The sequence below is a fragment of the Scyliorhinus canicula genome, chromosome 3 (assembly GCF_902713615.1).
Source record: "Scyliorhinus canicula chromosome 3, sScyCan1.1, whole genome shotgun sequence".
Classification (NCBI taxonomy): Eukaryota; Metazoa; Chordata; class Chondrichthyes; order Carcharhiniformes; family Scyliorhinidae; genus Scyliorhinus; species Scyliorhinus canicula.
The window spans coordinates 100644186-100667459 of NC_052148.1; the positions used below are offsets into that span (position 1 = coordinate 100644186).

Below are 23274 nucleotides of genomic sequence, written 5' to 3' on the forward strand. Positions count from 1 at the left end.
TCTATTACCCTCTGCCATTCCAACCTCTTCTTTGTCCACCCTGGCTTTTAAACAAAATTACCTCACCCCTCACCACCGCCTTAGAGCTCCCCCTCCCTCTCCTCCCTCTCCCCCCTCTCTCCCTCTCTCCCTCCCTCCCCCCCCTCTCCCCCTCCCTCCCCCCCCCCCCCCCCCCTTCCCCTCTTCCCTCCCTCCCCCTCCTCTCCCCCCCCCCAGACTAGGACCCCTCCTAGCCGTGCCCCTCCCTCCATAGCACTCCCGTGAGCCAGATAACTTCTGCTGACCCTGGCGACTCCCGCCCTATCTCCGACTCCTCCCCACGTGGGACTACCCCTCCTCCATTGTGCCCGTCAATGGGTCCTTCCCCCCCCCCCCCCAAGCTCTTGCGCGGGAAAAGAAAACAGCCAGCAACGACCCGCACTTCTCAGCCCCGACCCCGCCCCCACCATCTCCCAGCGCGGGAAACCCGCAGAAAGCCCGCGCTTTCGTCCTGCCCGGCCCCGCCTCCTCTAGGGCAACTCCCATTGTCAGTCCCCCCGACCAGCTCCCCGAACTCCCCATTTATCCCCCTGCCCGAACCCGTCCACCAGACCCCTACAGAAAAACCCATACAGAAAAGACAAATCGACATCACCCCACCCACCCTAAGGCCAACCCACATCTTACATTAAACCAAGCAAATACAAATACAGTATTATACAGCATCCCCATCTTAGACCCTCCGTTTGAGTCCAATTTCTCGGCCTGCACAAAGGCCCACGCCTCCTCCGGGAACTCAAAATAATGGTGCCGATCCTTATAGGTGACCCACAGACGCGTCGGCTGCAACATGCCGAACTTCACCCTCCGTCTATGGAGCACCGCCTTCGTCCGGTTAAACCCGGCCCTCCGTCTCGCCACCTCTGCACTCCAGTCCTGGAAGATCCGCACCTCCGTGTTCTCCCACTTGCTGCTCCGCTCCTTCTTGGCCCACCGGAGCACACACTCACGATCCACGAACCGATGAAACCACACCAACACCGCCCGCGGCGGCTCGTTCGGCTTGGGCCTCCTAGCCAGAATTCTGTGGGCCCCTTCTAAATCCAGGGGCCCCTGGAAGGACCCAGCCCCCATCAGCGAGTTTAACATAACCGCCACATAGGCCGCCAGGTCAAGACCCCTCCAGCCCCTCTGTGAGGCCCAGGATCCCCAAATTCTTCCTCCTCGACCGGTTGTCCAGCTCCTCGAACCGCTCCTGCCATCTTTTATGGAGCGTCTCGTGCATCTCCACATTCCCCGCGACGGCCACGACCTCATCCTCCCTTTCGGAGGCCTGCTGCTGCAGCTCCCGGATCGCAGCCCCCTGGGCTGCCTGGGTCTCCATCAGCTCCCTGTTGGCTACCTTCAGCGACTCCAGCAGCTCCAACTTAAGCTCCTGGAAGCAGCCAGCGCAGCAGAGTCGCCTGCTGCTCCTGAGCCCACTGCCTCCAGTCCTCCGGGTCTCTGCCGGCCGCCATTTTGTCTTCCTTCCCCCGCTTTTTCAGGGGTGCCTTCTCCGTTTTTCTCCTTACCCCACTCCTGGTCCGGGCCATAGGACCGTAGGGGTCGACTCCTGTCCTCTTCCCACGTCGGGATTTGCCGACACAGCTCCGTTGGGGGCCCTGAAAAGAGCCCCAAAGTCCGTTTTCAGCGGGAGCTGCCAAATGTGCGGCTTAGCTCCGCATTGCCGCCACTGGAAGTCGCCCCTGTCCATTGTTAACATCAAACCCCTGCCCCCCCCTCCCAAGAACCCCCCCTACATTTCCCCCTGAAACAACATCTAACATCCATCCCTTCCCCCCCCCCTCCTTGCTTGCCTCGTAGGCCCATTGAAGCCTGCTATCCAGGCTCCAACACCCACAGCCCTCCTCTCACCTCACCTCCTTTCACTAGCTGACTTTAGTTAGCTAGCGCGGGTGGCTCCCCCCCGCCAAGATATATCGCCCCCTTCCACCCAGTCCCAGAGAAAGAAAAGAAAACAAAACCAACAATCCAACCCATACAATTCACTAACATAACATTTAACCATCACAACACAGAACGCAAATCAACCCACTATTAACTTGAACTCTAACAATGCAAAGAGAAGTAAATTACAATACACATCAGTAAAAAGAAAGTTGTAGCATTCATACATTTTCCAGCTGCTCAGAGTCCACAGTCTCTCTTCCAGTTCCGCTCCTCGCATCTGACCCAAGACTTCTGCCCTCATGAACGCCTCAGCCACCTCTGCTGTCTCAAAGTAAAAGTCTTTGGCGTTATACGTTACCCTCAACTTCGCTGGGTACACCATACCAAATCGCACCCCCTTCACTCGCCCAAACGCCGCTCGCCTTTTTGCTAACTCCACTGTCAAGTCCTGGTAGATCCGAACCGCAGTACCATCCCACAGCACCACACGCTTCTGCTTCGCCCAGCTTAATACCTTCTCCTTCATGCAGAACTTATGGAAGCAGATAATTACTGCTCTTGGCGGCTTGTTCACTTTGGGCTTCGGCCTTAATGACCAATGAGCTCAGTCTAGTTCGTACCGGGAGGGGTTCTCACCCTCCCCCATCAGCTCCGCCAACTTCTTAGTGAAGTATTGTGTTGGCCTTGGGCCCTCAGTCCCTTCGGACAAGCCCACAATTCTCAGATTGTGCCGCCTTGATTGGTTCTCCAAGTCTTCAAGCTTTGCTCGGAGTCCTCTGTTGACCTCCACCACTCTCCGCAGCTCGTTCCCCCATCGAGGTGACCTGGTCGCTGTGTCGTGACATGGCCTCCTCCACTTCCTTCAACTTCTCGTCCTGCTCTCTCACCTCGGCTGATGCCTTTGCCACCGCCACCCTCACCAGGGCGATTGCTTCCTCCACCAATGACTTCTATGCAACCGCCGTCTCCTTCCTCAAGGCCTCCCTGAGCCTCGCAAACTGTTCCTCCAGCTCCACCGCCATCACCCGGTCATCTTCTCCATCGTAAGTAGTGCGGCCCCACCTTGCGGTTCGGCTTCCGCCATCCTGTCAGCATTTTTGCTCGTCCTCTCATTCAGCGGCAAACACGCATTTCCTCCTTTCTTCGACGCTGCTCTTCGCATCCTTTAGCGGCTTATTGTTTTTTCTTTCTTTTCTCTTCTCTCCCCTTTAACCCCCCTGTCCTTCATCAATCTGAATTATTCTTTTTTTTGGAAAAAAGGGAGGAAAAAAAACTTAAACCTTCTTTCTTTCTCCTCTACATTCCCCCAGAGCTCCCCTGGAACTGGACTTCAGCCTTCTTTCTTCATCCTAGGTGGGGGCCATGCGATGTGGGACACCCTACCTTCATCGTACCCAGCCGCTTCAGCCTCCTTGTAGCTCCGCCCCGCTGATCCGACCTCCACTGCGCTGGGCCCAGCACCTCAACCCCCGCCGCCTGGCACCCGCACGGGGTTCTTCGCCGGTTTTTAAACCGGCCCCGCTAGTCGGGGGGTGAGTGATCATAGAATTTATCATAGAATTTACAGTGCAGAAGGAGGCCATTCAGCCCATCAAGTCTGCACCGGCTCTTGGAAAGAGCACCCTACCCAAGGTCAACACCTCCACCCTGTCCCATAACCCAGTAACCCTACCCAACACCAAGGGCAATTTCGTACACTAAGGGCAATTTATCATGGCCAATCCACCTAACCTGCACATCTTTGGACTGTGGGAGGAAACCGGAGCACCCGGAGGAAACCCACGCACACACGGGGAGGATGTGCAGACGCCGCACAGACAGTGACCCAAGTAGGAATCGAACCTGGGACCCTGGAGCTGTGAAGCACTTGTGCTATCCACAATGCTACCGTGATGTCTCAGGGAAATCCCCAAAATCGCCGCAAATCGTGGCCACCGGCGGGAACTCATCTAACTGCGGCAGCCCTGCTCGCCCACACCACTGGAAGTCCACCGTGTGCATTACTTTGCTAACTTCTCGATCTCTGCATCTATTCCGCACCACCACAAGTAGCTTCGGGCCAATGTTTTCATTTTAGAGACTCCCGGTTATTTGCGGAGGTTTTGTAAGATTGCCCTCTGGCTGTGCTCGAGAATGACCACTCGGGAATCCCACTCTAGGACGGAATCCACCACGCTGAGTTTGTCCACTCCTGTGGTAAAAGCATGTAGCTCCTCTGAGAGGGCGCAATGCCAGGCCACGTACAGCACGATGTGGTGGATCCTGGCTAATTCTGGGTCTGTCTGTGTGGTGCCTTCACTTGGACTGCTGTCACAGGTAAAGAGTCCATAATGCGTAGGGCAGTGATCAACTCATCTGGCGCTTTCGGCATTGGCACACCGGTGGGCAGAGGAAGGCGGCCGAGTGCGGACCTTTGCTTCTGTATGCGGACTTTTCATCCCTGGACGATGTTCCAAGACGTTCACATATGCCGCCAAGAGCAGAACCCGACGCTGAAATGTGGCGGATGCCACCATTTGGTTTCAGTGCATAGGGGACGGGCGGGCCTGAAAATATGGAGTTGGGCCTCTGGGTCCACTGAGATCTTGGCAGAGGCCCCTCAAATGGTACGAGTCCTTCTTGGAAAACGTGCCTGTAGTGCATGTGGCCTGTTGGGGTACAAGCGCACACTTGCTGCCAGTCGTGATATACATAAATGATCTGGACAAAGGTATAAGTGGTCTGATGAGCAAGTTTGCAGATGATACTAAGATTGGTGGAGTTGCAGATAGCGAGGCGGACTGTCAGAGAATACAGCAAAATATAGATCGATTGGAGAGTTGGGCAGAGAAATGGCAGATGGAGATCAATCCAGGCAAATGCGAGGTGATGCATTTTGGAAGATCTAACTCAAGAGAAGACTATATGGTCAATGGAAGAGTCCTGGGGAAAATTGATGTACAGAGAGATCTGGGAGTTCAGGTCCATTGTACCCTGAAGGTGGCAACACAGGTCGATAGAGTGGTCAAGAAGGCATACAGCGTGCTTGCCTTCATCGGACGGGGTATTGAGTACAAGAGTCGGCAGGTCATGTTACAGTTGTATCGGACTTTGGTTAGGCCACATTTGGAATACTGCGTGCAGTTCTGGTGGCCACATTACCAGAAGGATGTGGATGCTTTAGAGAGGGTGCAGAGGAGGTTCACCAGGATGTTGCCTGGTATGGAGGGTGATAGCTATGAAGAAAGGTTGAGTAGATTAGGATTGTTTTCATTGGAAAGACGGAGGTTGAGGGGGGACCTGATTGAGGTCTACAAAATTATGAGAGGTATGGACAGGGTGGATAGCAACAAGCTTTTTCCAAGAGTGGGGGTGTCAATTACAAGGGGTCACGATTTCAAGGTGAGAGGGGAAAAGTTTAAGGGAGATGTGCGTGGAAAGTTTTTTACGCAGAGGGTGGTGGGTGCCTGGAATGCTTTGCCAACGGAGGTGGTAGAGGTGGGTATGATAGCATCATTTAAGATGCATCTGGACAGATATATGAACGGGCGGGGAACAGAGGGAAGTAGACCTTGGAAAATAGGCAACAGGTTTTGATAAAGGATCTGGATCGGCGCAGGCTAGGAGGGCCGAAGGACCCATTCCTGTGCTGTAGTTTTGTTTGTTCTTTGTTCTAGTCCAGCCTGAGGTGTTTCAACCAATCCTGCCCCAGCAAATTTGAGCCCAAGCTTTCACTGCCACCAACGGTAGGTTTGCCGACTGTGCTCCGTATTCCATGGGGACTTCCGAAGTGCCTGCGATCTCTAATGTTCCCCCGTGTATGTCGCCAGACGAGAGTCGGTGACTCGCAACGCCAAAACATGTATGTCTGAGCAGATTTGGTCATAAATACGGCGGCTGACCACTGAAACTGCAGCTCAGGAGTCGAGCTCCATTTGCATTGGGAAACCGTCGATCCAGACTGTCACTTGGATGGGTGCCACCCGTGGCGGCAAGATTCAGTGAAGGTGATGGGGGGCCCCTCCAGCTGGTCATCTACAAAATGTGTCCACCCTCTGGGACGGTCATCAGGGTAGTGGCAGCGGGCGGATTTCTTGCTGGCGCCCGGTTCGTCGGCCCCTCCTGGCACTGGTGCATTGATCCCATATGTTGGAGGGTCTCCGGCGTGGGGGAGGTACGGCGTCTCTTGCCGGGAAATGTCGCCTTTGGTCCTGGTCTCCTGGAGTGTTTTTGCAAATTCATTTACGGGCAGCACGGTAGCATGGTGGTTAGCATAAATGCTTCACAGCTCCAGGGTCCCAGGTTCGAATCCCGGCTGGGTCACTGTCTGTGCGGAGTCTGCACGTCCTCCCTGTGTGTGCGTGGGTTTCCTCCGGGTGCTCTGGTTTCCTCCCACAGTCCAAAGATGTGCGGGTTAGGTGGATTGGCCATGCTAAATTGCCCGTAGTGTCCTAAAAAAAAAGTAAGGTTAAGGGGGGGTTGTTGGGTTACGGGTATAGGGTGGATACGTGGGTTTGAGTAGGGTGATCATGGCTCGGCACAATATCGAGGGCCGAAGGGCCTGTTCTGTGCTGTACTGTTCTATGTTCTATGTGGGCATCGCTGTTTAGGCCAGCATTTATTGCCCATCAGTAGGTGATGAATTGCATTCTTGAACCGCTACAGTCCTTCAGGTATTAGTTCATTCACTATGCTGTTAGGGAGGGAGTTCCAGGATGTTGCCCCAGCAACAGTGAAGGAACGGTGATATATTTCCAAGTCAGGGTAGTGAGTGACTTGGAGGGGAACCTCCAGGTGGTGGGCTTCCCAGGTATCTGCTGCTCTTGTCCTTCTAGATAATAGTGGCCGTGGGTTTGGAAGGTGCTATCTAAGGAGCTTGGTGAGTTACTACAGTGCATCTTGCAGATGGTACACATGGCTGCCACAATTGTTGGTGGTTTCGGGTCAAAATAGTTACCTACCAAGGTAACTAAATCTGTAAACTGACGGGTGTCGGTAAGCCTGGAAAAGCCAAACTTTTGATGATGTTGTCGGTCTCTGCGCAACAGACTGCTAGGAGGGTCATTGTGTGCCTGTCATCCCTGACAACGTTTTTCAGTTGAAATAAATAGCGCATTCGCTCAATATACTGGCTCCAATCCCCAGTCCCGGCGTTGAATGCCTCCAGCCTACCGCTAAATGGCATCCCTGGTGCCTGAATCGAGACCTCCTGAGGCCTAACCACGTGGTGGGTCTGGTCCAGAGGAGTGGCATCTCCTGCAACTCCACTTGACCCCTACTGTAAGTGTAAAGTCTCAGGCAAGCGACCACTTGGAAACGACAACTGCAGGAAAAAGTTAATTTATTTCCTTATATATTTATCAACCACCTACTTCCCGAATGATCTCCGCACGCCTGGTCCACACCTTGGCCGGGGTATTCATGCCCAAGCAGTGTCTGCCTTAAGGGCATAGCTCCAACCCCTCATCTGGGTAGACTGTACTCAGGTGAGACCACAGGGACTCAGAGTAGGGTTACAATAATTACAATTTAACTTAATGATCCAAAATATCATTGGCAATTACCATTCGTACCGCTGCTGTCCACAATAAAATCTCTGCATAACTTTACATTTTAATTATGATATTAACATGTGTGTCAGCTCCTAAAACCATGTTGAAGACGCACAAAACAAATATGGAAATCCCTTTAACAACACTTACACGTTCTACAAGGGAGATTTATACAGTACTCAGTTCGGCAATAGATTTGAAGTTGAATTTAGTTTACTGTTTGATCAATCGTAATTCAGTGCAAAAGAATTGGGAGGCAAGGCAGTGAAGCAACCAACTGGAATTGAACTTTTATGGATTCATTACCACAATCTGTTCCTGATCATAGTGTGCCCTTATTAAAAGGTAGATGAAAGCATCCCTGATGTGGGAAAGAAGACTGAAGGAAATAAAGAGAGAGCTGGGAACAACCTTCGCCTGCTCTCGCATATTTTCTGTAGCTGGCTTATCAGCTATAAAGACAGAGGCCTATAATGACGCATATTATCTATTTGATTTGTTGAGGAATGATGTGGGCCGAGTAAACAAAACTGCTTGTTTGTTTTGTAGTCTGTACATTTCCGACATCTTTCACCATTACTCTTTCATCATCCAACAAGCAAAAGCTTTCAGCAGGAGTCACATGGTAACAGTGAAAAATGAGAATTGTGCTAATTCTTCTTCCTAGATCAATTACAGCACCACACCGACCGTCGCTACCACAAGACGAACTAGCACAGAACATAGGACAACTTTTAGTTCTTACTAATCTTTACAGTTCTGTACCACATCAGGCAGGATGTTTACACACTTGAGCAGGATATTGCTCACTAACCCATTGGAGGAGCTTTGCCTATAAATTTCTGTATGTAAAATACACAAAGGATAAAAAATCCATTCCGTTCATATCTTGAAGATTACTTTTCTGTTATTGCTTTTCCAAGAATCATTGACTCATTGACTCTCTGATATGTGAGCTTTAGATTTACAATTAAATAAAAAATACACAAAACTATCTTTCCTGATCGCTATCCAGTGATCCTGCTCGGTGCATATGTGTTGACATTGGAAGCGGACAAGATCAGGATGAGCAGTGATATCTTTCAAAGTTAAATAGTCTCCCTGATTATTCCAAAAAGTGTAATAAAGATATCAGCGGCCTGTTGGCAACCAGGGTACTAATTACCCTAGTATGATTAGTGGTTTTAGGAGAGAAAGGGTGAAAAATAAAAGTTTGTTCAAACAGTGTCCTTTATATTATTTATATCCAAACAAACAGAAAATAGAGGCAGCTTTTGAAAACAGTTCTATTAAATGTATGAACATTATTTGTACTTACCAGTAGCCTGTTTGTGTCCCATATTTTCAAAGTTTTATCAAATGAGCTTGATGTAAACATACCAGTGTCGCAAGGGTACCACTGAACAGTCTCCACACTATATTTGTGAACATGGCCATGGGACCTTTCAAAACATTATATACATATATTTTTTTAAGTCAGCAGTTAAGTTTGAAATGCTAAGCACAGTAGTACTGTATTAATAAAATAATGAATTAGATTGTTCTTACCTGCCCACTGTGCAGATTGCCTTACAGGTATACTGCTGTCTTTTAGTGGCATTCTCCAAATCATATATTGCAATGACGCCATCTGATCCCCCGGACAGCATGCTAATTGAAGCATAAATATGACTCAATGGGGACAATCACTCGTAATGTACTTGTTCTACAACTGGACAAAAGCTAATGCAAAGATTCAATAAAATTATTATACAATGGATACATGCACATAAAGTGGCCATTCAGCCCATCAAACCTGCACCTAGTCTTTGCAAGGGCAACTCAGTTAACGTTACTCTCTTGCCTTTCCACCACAGCCGAATGTCATAGCACACATACTTTATGCCAAATAATCATTTTTATTCCATATTCTGGAAAATCGAACTGAACCTTTACAGAGGCTTTTTTAAAACAGTCCAAAAGTGGGACTTGAGCTCAGAACAAAGATGGTTATCCAATTTACATCATTGAACTCTCCCCATCACAACCCACTGAGACGGAGACACTGTATCTGCACAAGACCCAGTGGTCTCAGGAAAATATGAGTGAGCCACAGTTCATGCCCCCCTTAGCAAGACATCAAGGCCCTGGGCAATGAACAAGGGGTTAGAAAACATGAACTCATCAAGCTACAATGAGAATACGCTAAAACCAGTCACTTGAACAATGGGACACCAGACATGAACTGGCACTAATCCCCACTCTCTGCCCTCATCACCCCTTTCCACAGGAAAAAAGCCACGACAGCCCTCTTGCAAACTACTACCTCCCTTTCCAACCAACATTTAAAAAAATGCTTTGTCTACCAAATCCAAGCAAAACCTTCTCACCAATCCCTGTATGACTTCTTCCAATCAGGCTTCCTCCTCTGCTACAGTACTGAAATTACCTTTATCAAAATCACAAATGATATTCTATGTGACTGTAAGTAATCTCTCCTCATCGTTCTTGATTTGTTGGCAACTACAACATCCTTCTCATTCAACACCTCTCCATCATCATCCAGGTGGGTGGAACTCCCCTGTCTGGTTCCATTCTTAGCTGCTGAGTCATAGCCAGAGGATCGTCTGTAATGGCTTCTCTTCTACAGCTGCACCATTATGATTGGAGTCCCCCAAGGATCTATCCTTGGCCCCCTCCCTTTTTCTCATCTACGTTTCCCATTGATAACATAATCTGAAAAGGCATCAGGTTTGCATGTACACCATCACCTTTTGACTCCTCCACTGTCCCTGCTTGACTAACATTCAGTGTTGTGTCAGGAACACTCCACTCTTGTAAAAACATGCCTTACCAAGGATCCACTTCCAGGATTTAAATTTTGCAGGCATTAGAAATAAGACACTGCTTAAACATAGGAATTAGAAGCAAAAGTAGGCAATTCAGACGTTTAAGCCTGCTCCACCATTCAATCAGATCATGGTTGATCTCTTCCTGGTCTCAAAGACTCCCTACCTGTTCCCCATATCCCTTTAACCCATTTTTAAAATCAGAAATATATCTAGCTCCCTCTTGAAACCATTTGAAATGAAAATCGCTTATTGTCACAAGTAGGCTTCAAATGATGTTACTGTGAAAAGCCCCTAGTCGCCACATTCCGGCACCTATTCGGAGAGGCTGATTCAGACTCTACTGAACTATGGGGCAGCGAGTTCCACACATTCACCACCCTCTGCGAGTAATGTCTCCTCATCTCAGTTCTAAATCTACCGCCTCTCAACCTATATCTGTGACCTCTTGTTCTAGATTACCACACAAGGGAAAACATTTGGTCTACATTTAACTACATTTATCAATCCCTTTTAGTATTTTATATACCTCAATCAGATCCCCTTTCATCCTTCTCAACTCCAGAAAGTACAAGCACAAACTGTTTAATATTTCCTCAAACATCAACCCATCATACCCATTAAAGTAAGCTTCATTCATGTGGTTCTGTATTTGAAAGGATTAATGACTTCAGTTTGGTTCAAATGCAGGATTTAATGTAAGACTAGTTTGTTGCTTAGCAACCAAGGCCACCCCTAGGTTAGAAAGTGCATTAGAGTTTAGTTTTCAGCTGGACCCAGAGAAGCTGGACAGGACAAGGGAGCTGCAGGGAAAAGACTTCCCAAAATAATAAAAGAAAGCCCAGAAACCAGGGCTGGGACACAAAGTACGTTTCAGGAAGAGTTAAAAGAGCAACAAACAAGAAGCTGAAAAAGGTCCTGTTGAGGGAAGTTAAAATAAAAAGCAGAGAAAGTGCTCTGACTTAAAGAGACGGCTACAAGAATATAGGTATAAAGTGAGAAGCCCAACATCTGAAGTGAACCAAAAGTTGGGTGACATCTTAATATGGCCCGCAAAGCAGTGGTGTTTTGTTAGCGTGGCAGGGTATCTGAGAGATTGTATGGTAGCTTGAATGCAGGTGGCAATCCAAGGCAGAGAAATGCTGAAAGGAAAAATTTAAATCATGGAAATGGATCCATGCTAGGTGTGTTTTTGCAAGAATGGGGTTTGAAAACACTTGTATGGAAGCCAGAGTTCCAGTGAGACCAGATGGCTCACAGTGTTAGAAGCATCTGGGGGGATTTGATGAGAAATCCGCAGAAGTTGTTTTTGGGTGGCATCTGCCACTTGGTTTCAGAGGGTTTATATGGACTGTGCACTTACCAAGAACATTAACAAATGAGATGTATTTTGTAACTTGTGTTATCCTTAAAATTCTGAGTATATCTGTGAAGATATGGGTGAGATGATGGTGCATTGTGTTATAATCAATCTTTTCATGTTTAATAGATGGATTTTGTTTGGTTAAAGGTTAATTGGCAGTCCTGTGACTCTGTTCATCCACCTCTCTAAACAAAAATTGAAAGCTGCAGTCCACTGGGCCAGGGTTCCATTCTGGAACCTAACTGCCCAGTAGTATCAGCTGGGATCATTCAGTTGACAAGAAGAAAACTGTTCCAACTAAATATTGCGAAACAAAAACCATTTTCTTTGGGCCCCGCCACAAACTCTGCTCCCTGACCATGGTTTCCATCCGAAGGTTGCATTGCATTATTTACAACCTTAGTGTTATGTATATGACTCCAAGATGACCATCTGAACATATCAGCTCCATCACCAAGACAGCCTACTTCCACCTCCACTGCATTGCGATACTTTGAATGCAAGTCTTTACAGGTAATTAAGTCTTTACAGGTCCAGATGGAGCAACTGGAGAGAAGGATAATCATAGGTTAAAGAGGTGTAAATTGTCTCAAGCCAGTATAGTTGGTAGGATTTTGCAAGCCCAGGCCAGATGGTGGGGGGGTGAATGTAATGCGACATAAATCCAAGGTCCCGGTTGAGGCCATACACTGTACTTATGTGTGCGGAACTTGGCGATACGTTTCTGCTCCGCGATTCTGCGTTGTCGCGCGTCCTGAAGGCCACCTTGGAGAACGCTTACCCTAAGATCAGAGGCTGAATGTCCTTTACTGCTGAAGTGTTCCACAACTGGAAGAGAACATTCCTGCCGAGCGATTGTCGCGTGATCTCCGTTCATCCGTTGTCGTAGCATCTGCATGGTCTCGCCAATACACCACGCTTTGGGACTCCTTTCCTGCACCGTATGAGGTAGACAATGTTGGCCGAATCGGTCGGGTATGTACCATGTACCTGGTGGGTGGTGTTCTCACGTGTAATGGTGATACCCATGTCGACGATCTGGCACATCTTGCACAGATTGCCATGGCAGGGTTGTGTGGTGTCATGGTGGCTGTTCTGAAGGCTGGGTAGTTTGCTGCAATGGTCTGTTTGAGGTTGCGCGGTTGTTTGAAGGCAAGTGGTGGGGGTGTGGGGATGACCTTGGCAAGATGTTCGTCTTCATCGATGACGTGTTCAAGACTGCGATGAAGATGTCGTAGTTCCTCTGCTCCGAGGAAGTACTGGACAACGAAGGGTACTCTGTTAGTTGTGTCCCGTGTTTGTCTTCTGAGGCGGTTGGTGCAGTTTTTTGCTGTGGCGCGTTGGAACTGGCAATCGATGAGTTGAGCGCCATATCCTGTTTGTACGAAGGCATCTTTCAGCGTCTGTAGATGTCTATTACGCTTCTCCTCGTCTGAGCAGATCCTGTGTATACTGAGGGCTTGTCCATAGGTAATGCCTTTTTTAATGTGTTTAGGGTGGAAGCTGGAGAAGTGGAGCATCATGAGGTTATCCGTGGGCTTGCGGTAAAGCAAAGTGCTGAGGTGACCGTCCTCGATGGAGATAGAGTGTGTCCAAGAATGCAACCGATTCCAGAGAGTAGTCCATGGTGAGTCTAATGGTGGGATGGAACTTATTGATGTCATTGTGTAGTTGTTTCAGTGATTCTTTGATATGGCTCGAAAGGAAAAAAATGTAATTGATATATCTGGTGTACAACGTCGGTTGAAGGTCCTGTGTGATGAGGAGGTCTTGTTCAAACTTGTGCATGAAGATATTGGCATATTGAGGTGCAAATTTGGTCCCCATGGCTATTCAGTGTGTCTGGATGAAGTGTCGGTTGTCGAAGATGACGACGTTGTGATCCAGAATGAAGTGAATGAGTTGTAGAATTGTGTCTGGAGATTGGCAGTTGTCAGTGTTGAGTACTGAGGCTGTTGCAGCAATGCCGTCATCATTGCCGTCGTCCTGCAGCGTACGTGATAGACAACGTGGCCGAGTCGCACGTTGTGTATCTCATACGCTGCAGGAAAGGATGTGCCAAAGCATGGTAGACCATGCAGACGCTGTGACAACAGATGAATGGACATTGCGCGACAATCGCCAGGCAGGAATGTTCCCTTCCAGTCGGGGAACACTTCAGCACTTAAGGGCATTCAGCCTCTGATCTTCGGGTAAGCGTTCTCCAAGGCTGCCTTCAGGACGCACGACAATGCAGAATCGCTGAGCAGAAACGTATAGCCAAGTTCCGCACACATGAGTACGGCCTCAACCGAGACCTTGGATTCATGTCGCATTACATTCACCCCCCACCATCTGGCCTGGGCTTGCGAAATCCTACCAACTAACCTGGCTTGAGACGATTCACACCTCTTTAACATGTGATTATCCCTCTCTCCAGTTGCTCCGTCTGGACCCGTAAAGACTTAATTACCTGCAAAGACTCTCATTCAAAGTATCGTCATGCATCTTTGACTTTGTCTATATATATGTTTCTAGAGCCCACCTCTTCATTCACCTGAGGAAGGAGCAGTGCTCCGAAAGCTAGTGTTTGAAACAAACCTTTTGGACTTTAACCTGGTGTTGTAAGACTTCTTACTGTGAATCAGGAAGTACAGGTTAAGTCCTTCTAGACCATAGCAGGGATTATAGACATATGTTTCTATACACTGAATAACGTAGCAGATAGGTAGATATACTTACTACTTTCCCTCAACAGGATCAATGTCAAGTGTATTAACTCCACTTCCATGGATTCTCTGCACATCCCGGTCTTTGTTTAACTCTAGGTTTAACACCCTGGATATCAAAATAAAATAAATATATATTCAAACGCTATTTTCACAAAATGCAAAACAGAGTTCTTTTATAAATTTGAATGGAAAACCTTAGGGCCTCAGAAAACTGTTCTTGACCAGCCAGCAGTCTCCGAGGCCAGCAGCATAGTTGCAGATCTCTCAGGACTACAGCTGCACTATTTCCACACTGCTCCCAATCCCTGCGCAATGTTTGGGAATGGGCCAGGCATGGTCCAAGCAAGGAAAATAAAGATCACCTCTTTCCTTCCAGATGCAGCAAACCTCAAGCATTTTAACTCCTGTTCATACCACCACCGCTCCGCACCCCCACAATAGAACTGCCCATAAGAGTCATAATAGTCAAAATCCTCATATGTAGCAATAAAATTGATAATTTCCCTAACGCCTTGCTTTGTTTGGCGTCAAACTTTTTTTGTTTGATTATGCTTCTCATAAGCACTAGGGGTGTTGTAATATGTTACACATAAATTCAAATTCCAGTTTCAGTCGTTGACAGAAAAAAAATGAAATGGTTCACAAACACAGTTGAAGATTGACAGGGAAGAGCTTTGAGAATATGGTTCCAAAGAGAAAAGGGCAGAATGTCTGAAAGATTGGGCACCAACATGAGAAGCGAAACTCTCAGTAATCCAGAGTTTAGTCAACTAGAATAGACCCTCACATGGGCTGGGATATTAACAATGAGCATACGGATGTTGACACTTTGTAAGATAAGGAATAAGTGGTGCTTGGCAAAGACATGGATAAAATGCCTGGTGTTTTTCAGCAACTGGAGGAGTTTTGCATATAAAACTACAATAATGGAAATTTGTGACAGGCAAGAGACTTTTGCAATGATGGCACTCAGTAAAGGGAATGGTAGCATTGTTGTAATGTTACTGGACTGGTAACCCAGATTATCCTCAGACACAATTTCAAATCATATCACAGCTGGTGGGAATTTATTCTTTGTGTTAAAAGTTTATCAGTGAATTCCTGTGAATTTGTTTAGTAACGTCCCTCTATGGTTGAAAAAAAATATTAGATATTTCAAATCTGACTTTTCCAGCAGTAACATTAGCGGGGATCGTAACATTAACTGAACTATGTTCTAGCAAACTACTCAAGTTGTACCAAACAACTACAAAAAAATCAAAAAGGAATAAAACTGGCATTGTCGTAGGCAGCCGAAATAACAATGGTAAACCATGCTTAGTCAACCCTGCATAACAACTAGGAGTAGACCACCTGGCCCCTCGAGCCTGCTCTGTCATTCAATAAGATCATAGGACATAGGACATAGAACATACATACAGTGCAGACCGAGGCCATTCAGCCCATCGAGTCTGCACCGACCCACTTAAGCTCACACTTCCACCCATCTCCGGAACCCAATAACCCCTCCTAAACTTTCTGGACACTAAGGGCAATTTAACATGGCAAATCCATCTAACCTGCACATCTTTGGACTGTGGGAGGAAACCGGAACACCCGGAGGAAACCCACGCAGACACGGGGAGAACGTGCAAACTCCGCACAGACAGTGACCCAAGCCGGGGAATCGAACCTGGGACCCTTGCGCTGTGAAGCCACAGTGCTATCCACCTGTGCTACCATGCTGCCCCAAAAATCATTGCTGATCTTTTTGTGGACTGATAGAAATTGATGTTTCTAGTCAGCTACAACCATGCGAGTAAGGGAAGATGATAGAGGTAAAAGGGTTAAATAAGAACTCATTTAGAATAATTAGCTAGAATTATATTAAGCAACAATAGCAGGGAATCTACTAACGGTTAATCCATATCATACACTTTAATTTCACATCTGCAAGTTGCGTGAGGCTGCAAGGTCAGTGACGTCATTTAGCTAAAAGGCCCCATTGTACAGTAAGAACTGGTACTGCTGCTGTCCAAGAACGAGTCGTCCCGTTTCTATGGTAACAGCCAGTCTAGGGTGATAATGTCTTTACGAAAACTGTGTTTTTCTAATTAATGTTAGATGCAGGTGTGGATAATTTGGAAAATTGGCAAGCGATGGAATGGGAAATTTGCACCAATACATTCAAATACATGTCTTAAATTGATGGACAGACATTTTGGTCGAATTCAGTAAATTATAAATGAGTTAAAGCCAATCAGAAATAAAAAGGTTAGACCTTAAGATAATGATCTTCTTAAGAATCACTTACCGGGATGGAAAAACTCATCCAGGGATCACCCCATCTATATTTCTGAAACTTATTTCCTTTGCTGCTTGCTTTTGCTAATCATCATCTTTCTTTTGTTTAAATTACTTACTGATTTTATCCTGTGTATTATGATTTGAAGAATTACTACGATCTGTAATTGAATGACAAGTCAACTACTGTATTCACTAAAGACAATCAATCTGACTAGCTTGCTGCAGGGCTAATTGGAAACTGCCTAAATTTTGTATTGAAAATAAACCAGTGACACAGCTGACAAATAAAATGCAAGTGGACTTTGCCAAAAAGCACAGACTTGACCCCTGTTATTTGGGAACTGAGAAAGTGAAACTCCACACAGTCAACTGAGGCCGGAATTGAACTCGAGTCCCTGGTGCTGTGAGGCAGCAGTGCTAACCAGTGAGCCACCGTGGCAACCCCATGGTGCCTTTTTCTGCCTTATGCCAATTGAGCTGGTCTCATATGCTGTAAACTGCTACCTCCTGTGTCTGTCCCCTAATTGATAAGAGTAAGTATGAGTTTAAAAAAAAAATTAGAGTACCCAATTCTTTTTTTCCAATTAAGGGGCAATTTAGCATGGCCAATTCCACCTACCCAGCGCATCTTTTTGGGTTCTGGGTGTAAGACCCACGCAGACACAGGAGAATGTGCAAACACAGACAGTGACCCGGGCCAGGAGCAAACCTGGGTCTTCGGCGCCATGAGGCATCAGAGCTAACCACTGCGCTACCATGCTGCCCCCAAGAGTAAGTATGATGTGTCCTCTCCATTTGTTATCAAGGGTGAAGTTTCCTCTCACAATTTATTTTGAACAATTAAGCTTTCAAAAATGGGAAAGAATCATGAAAATAAGGAGTGCATTCACTTGTGAAAAATTATAAACAATCTGCCAGCACAAGTTGCAATAATTCAGTTTCCCCATGTGACAAATGCAAGATTTTAGAGACATCGGATTTTCAACATTTGGCAATTGAAGGGTTAAAAGCCTGGGTTCGAGTGTGTTTGATTGCAGTAGTCACGTTTTTAAAAGAATCTTGTTTTTGCAAGACCAGAAAGCTTTTAGGAGCCAGGGGTTGAACTTGACCATTGTAAAAGCCTGGGCGGGACTTCCGGTTGCGGCTATGACCAGCTAAGTCGCACGTTTGGCTGCTCCTGTTAGGAAGGTGTTTTCGGGCCGATTGGAGGGCCCCTAACGGCGCTGGAACGGCAATTCCCGGTGGGGGAAGGTTCCCAGAGGAGAACCCCGAAAAGTTTATGGTCGTCACCCGAAGTGGGGCAGGAAAAAAAGCGGCAGCAGCTCCCCGAAAAAAGCGGGGGAAGAAATCCAAAATGGCGGCCGGCGGCGCACCCGAGGACTGGAGGAAATGGGCGGCAGAGCAGCAGGCCGCTCTCCTGCGCTTCTTCACGGAGCTGAAAGTGGAGCTGCTGGAGTCGATGAACGCGACGACCACCAGGCTGATGGGGGCACAGGCGACCCAAGAGGCGTCAATTCGGGAGCTGCAGCAGGAGATGACTGTGAGGGAGGAGGAGGCCACGGTCCTCGTGGGAAAGGTGGAGGTGCACGAGGCACTCCACCTGAGATGGCAAAACCGATTGGAGGAGATGGATACCCGCATGAGGCGGAAAAACCTGAGGATCCTGGGCCTGGCAGAAGGGCTGGAGGGGTCGGACCTCCAGGGGTATGTGGCAGAAATGCTGGGCTCACTGATGGGGGCAGGGGCCGTCCCTTCGCCCCTGGAATTGGAGGAGGCCTACAGAGTAATGGCCAGGAAGCCAAGAGCAAACGAACCCCCGAGGGCGGTGCTGGTTCGGTTCCAGCGATTCAGTGACCGGGAGAGGGTGCTGAGGTGGGCCAAGAGAGAGAGGAGCAGCAAATGGGAGAACTCGACGGTGAGGATCTTTCAGGACTGGAGTGCGGAGGTGGCAAAGCGGCGGGCCCGGTTCAACCGGACGAAGGCGGTGCTGCATGCCAAGAGAATCAGATTCGGGATGCTGCAGCCAGCGCGCTTGTGGGTGACCTATAAGGACCAGCACCACTATTTCGAGTCCCCGGAGGAGGCGTGGGCCTTTGTCCAGGAAGAAAAGCTGGACTCGAACTAGAACCAGGGGATACTTGGCGGTCGTTGCCGCTCTGGTACTTTAAGCTGGACACGTGGCTTTCTTTTGGTTGGATTTTCACTTGGCCGTATTTTTGGACCCTTTTTGTTCTCTATACCAGTTTTTTCTCTCTTTTTTCTGTTATTTATAATGTTATGTTGGGAGGGCGGGGTGGGGGGGGAGTTCCGGGGGTATGTGTTTCTTGTGGGGTTTTTGGTTGTGTTGTATTTATCGGTGTGGGATCGGGGACGGGGGTGGAACTGAAGATGGAGGGGCGGGGAGGGGCAGGGCGAAAGCGCGGGCTTTCCTCTGGTTTCCCGCGCACGGGGCAGAGGAGGGAGGGGGGTGGGAGTAAGGGGCGTGGTCAGCAATGGCTCCCTTTCCCGCGCTGGAGCGGGGTCAAGGAGGGGTGGTAAGGGGGGGGACGTCCCCCATGCCGGGAGGAGCCGGAGTGTGGCAGGGGCAGCCGGGTCAGCGTAAACCAGCTGACTTACGGAAGTACTATGGAGGGTGCACCGCGGCTAGGAAGGGTCCTAGCCTGGGGGGGGAGGGGGGTGGGGGGGGGGAGAGGGGGGAAGGGGGGGGGCCACCGGGTTGCTGCTGAAAAGGCCAGGAAGGAGAAGTTGAGGACTGGAGGGGTGGGGGGGGCGCCATCGCCATGGGGAGCGGGTCAGAAAGGGAGGGCTGACTCGGGGCGAGCAGGTGACAGGATATGGCTAGTCGGCAGGGGAAAGGGGCGGGCTGCCCTTCGACCCGGCTGATCACTTGGAACGTGAGGGGGCTGAATGGGCCGGTTAAGAGAACGAGAGTAATCTCGCATTTGAAGGGACTGAAGGCGGATGTAGCAATGCTACAAGAGACCCATTTGAAGGTGGCGGACCAGGTCCGCCTGAGAAGGGGGTGGGTGGGACAGGTGTTCCACTCAGGACTGGACGTAAAGAACCGGGGGGTGGCGATCCTGGTAGGGAAGAGGGTGTCGTTCGTGGCGGCGGAGGTGGTGGCGGATAAAGAGGGTAGATATGTCATGGTGAAGGGTAGGCTGCAGGGGGAGAAAGTGGTGATGGTTAACGTGTATGCCCCGAACTGGGACGACGCTGGCTTCATGAGGCGCCTACTGGGCCTCATTCCGGACCTGGAGGCAGGGGGCCTGATCATGGGGGGGGACTTCAACACAGTGCTGGACCCCGTGTTGGACAGATCGAGCTCAAGGACGAGTAGGAGGCCGGCAGCGGCAGAAGAGTTAAAGGGGTTTATGGAGCAGATGGGAGGGGTGGACCCCTGGAGGTTTGGGAGGCCGAGGGCGAGGGAGTATTCCTTTTTCTCCCATGTCCACAGAGTCTATTCTAGAATTGACTTTTTTGTGTTGAGCAGGGGACTGATCCCGAAAGTACGGGAAGTGGAGTACTCGGCCATAGCGGTCTCAGACCACGCGCCACACTGGGTAGATTTGGAAATGGGGGAGGTGCGAGACCAGCGTCCGCTGTGGCGCCTGGATGTGGGGTTGCTGGCGGATGAGGAGGTGTATAAGAGGGTCCGGAAGAGCATTGAAAGATATCTGGACATTAATGACACGGGGGAGGTGCGGGTGGGGATGGTATGGGAGGCCCTGAAGGCGGTGATCCGGGGGGAGTTGATCTCCATACGGGCACATAGGGAAAGGAGGGAGAGACAGGAGAGGGAGAGGCTGGTGGGGGAGCTTTTGGACGTGGATAGGAAATATGCGGAGGCACCAGAGGAGGGGCTGCTGGGGGAACGGCGTAGTTTGCAGGCTAAGTTTGACCTGTTGACCACCAGAAAGGCGGAGACACAGTGGAGAAGGGCGCAGGGCGCGATTTATGAGTATGGGGAGAAGGCGAGTAGGATGTTGGCGCATCAGCTCCGCAAGCGGGATGCGGCTAGAGAAATTGGGGGAGTGAGGGAGAGGGGTGGGAACATAGTGCAGAAGGGGCCAGAAGTAAATGGGGTTTTCAGAGACTTCTATAAGGAGCTGTATCGGTCAGAGCCGCCGACGAGGGGAGGGGGGATGGAGGGCTTCTTGAACAAACTGAGGTTCCCCAAGGTCCAAGAGGAGCTGGTAGAGGGGCTGGGGGCGCAGATAGGGTTAGAGGAGCTAGTCAAGGGGATTGGGCATATGCAGTCGGGGAAGGCGCCGGGGCCAGACGGGTTCCCGGTGGAATTTTACAAAAAATTTGCGGATCTGGTGGGCCCTGTGCTGGTGCGAGCCTTCAACGAGGCATGGGAGGGGGGGGGGCTCTGCCCCCGACAATGTCGCAGGCACTGATCTCTCTGATCTTGAAGCGGGACAAGGACCCCGTGCAGTGTGGGTCATATAGGCCTATCTCGCTCCTGAATGTGGACGCCAAGCTGCTGGCAAAGATCCTGGCTACCAGGATAGAGGATTGTGTGCCAGGGGTGATACACGAGGACCAGACGGGTTTTGTGAAAGGGCGGCAGCTTAATACGAACGTGCGGAGACTGCTAAACGTCATCATGATGCCGGCAGTGGAGGGGGAGGCGGAGATAGTGGTGGCATTGGACGCGGAGAAAGCATTTGATAGGGTGGAGTGGAAGTACCTGTGGGAGACGCTGGAACGGTTTGGATTTGGGGAGGGGTTTATTAAATGGGTGAAGCTGCTCTATTCGGCCCCGACGGCAAGTGTAGTGACGAATGGTAGGAGATCGGAGTATTTTGGGCTCCACCGGGGGACCAGACAGGGGTGCCCCTTGTCCCCCCTGCTCTTTGCACTGGCAATTGAACCGTTGGCGATGGCACTGAGGGGCTCGGGGGGGTGGAGAGGGCTGACAAGGGGCGGGGAGGAGCACCAGGTATCGCTATACGCAGACGACCTGCTGCTATACGTGGCAGACCCAGAAGGGGGAATGCCGGAGGTGATGGAACTGCTAGCAGAATTCGGGGACTTTTCGGGGTACAAGCTAAACATGGGTAAGAGTGAGGTATTTGTGATACACCCAGGGGACCAGGAAGAGGGAATCGGGAGACTCCCGTTGAAGAAAGCAGGAAAGAGTTTTAGATATTTAGGGGTGCAGGTGGCAAGGAACTGGGGGACTCTCCACAAGTTGAACTTCTCCAGGCTGGTGGAACAGATGGAGGAGGAATTTAAAAGGTGGGACATGGTGCCGCTGTCGCTGGCGGGCAGAGTGCAGTCCGTTAAAATGACGGTCCTCCCGAGGTTTTTGTTTTTATTTCAGTGCTTGCCCATCTTCCTCCCTAGGGCCTTCTTCAAAAAGGCGACGAGCAGCATCATGAGCTACGTGTGGGCGCACGGCACCCCAAGGGTGAGGAGGGTCTTCTTGGAGCGGAGTAGGGAGAGTGGAGGGCTGGCATTACCCAACCTTTCGGGGTATTACTGGGCGGCTAATGTATCGATGGTGCGCAAGTGGATGATGGAAGGGGAGGGGGCAGCTTGGAAACGAATGGAGAGGGCGTCCTGTGGCAACATAAGCCTGGGGGCCCTAGTAACGGCGCCATGGCCGCTCCCTCCCACGAGGTACACCACGAGCCCGGTGGTGGCGGCCACCCTCAAGATCTGGGGGCAGTGGAGGCGACACAGGGGGGAAGTGGGAGGTCTGATGGAGGCACCGTTAAGAGGGAACCATAGATTCATCCCGGGGAACATGGACGGGGGATTCCAGAGCTGGCACAGGGTGGGCATCAGGCAGCTGAAGGATCTGTTTGTAGATGGGAGGTTTGCGAGCCTGAGAGAGCTGGAGGAGAAATTCGGGCTCCCCCCGGGAAACGTGTTTAGACATTTGCAGGTGAAGGCATTTGCTAGACGCCAGGTGGAAGGGTTTCCCTTGCTCCCCAGCAGGGGGGCGAGCGATAGGGTGCTCTCGGGGGTCTGGGTCGGAGGGGGGAGGATATCGGACATATACAAAGTAATGCAGGAGGCTGAGGAGGCATCAGTAGAGGAGCTGAAAGCCAAGTGGGAGGGGGAGCTGGGAGAGCAGATAGAGGATGGGACATGGGCTGATGCCCTGGAGAGGGTTAATTCTTCCTCCTCGTGTGCGAGGCTTAGCCTCATTCAATTTAAGGTGCTACATAGAGCCCATATGACGGGGACAAGGATGAGTCGGTTCTTCGGGGGTGAGGACAGATGTGTCAGGTGTTCGGGAAGTCCAGCGAACCATGTCCATATGTTTTGGGCATGTCCGGCACTGGAGGAGTTCTGGAAGGGGGTGGCAAGGACGGTGTCGAGGGTGGTGGGATCCAGGGTCAAACCAGGATGGGGACTAGCGATCTTTGGGGTTGGGGTGGAGCCGGGGGTACAGGAGGCGAGAGAGGCCGGAGTACTGGCCTTTGCGTCCCTAGTGGCGCGAAGAAGGATACTGATACAGTGGAAGGACGCGAGGCCTCCAAGCGTGGAAACTTGGATTAATGACATGGCAAGCTTTATCCAGTTGGAAAGGGTCAAATTCGCCCTGAGAGGGTCGGTACAAGGGTTCTTCAGGCGGTGGCAGCCTTTCCTCGACTTTTTGGCTCAAA

General features: G+C 49.9%; 1 protein-coding gene across 1 annotated transcript in view; it reads right to left on the bottom strand.

Annotated features, from left to right (window-relative positions):
- ercc8 (excision repair cross-complementation group 8) overlaps positions 1-23274 on the bottom strand; it is a 69697-nt gene that overhangs the window by 39893 nt on the left and 6530 nt on the right. Inside the window, exons 2-4 of the mRNA XM_038790987.1 lie at positions 14373-14468; positions 9009-9110; positions 8779-8902 (exon numbers count right to left, since the gene is read on the bottom strand). Coding sequence (XP_038646915.1) covers positions 8779-8902; positions 9009-9110; positions 14373-14468 — 322 coding nt within the window. The remainder of the gene's footprint in view (positions 1-8778; positions 8903-9008; positions 9111-14372; positions 14469-23274) is intronic.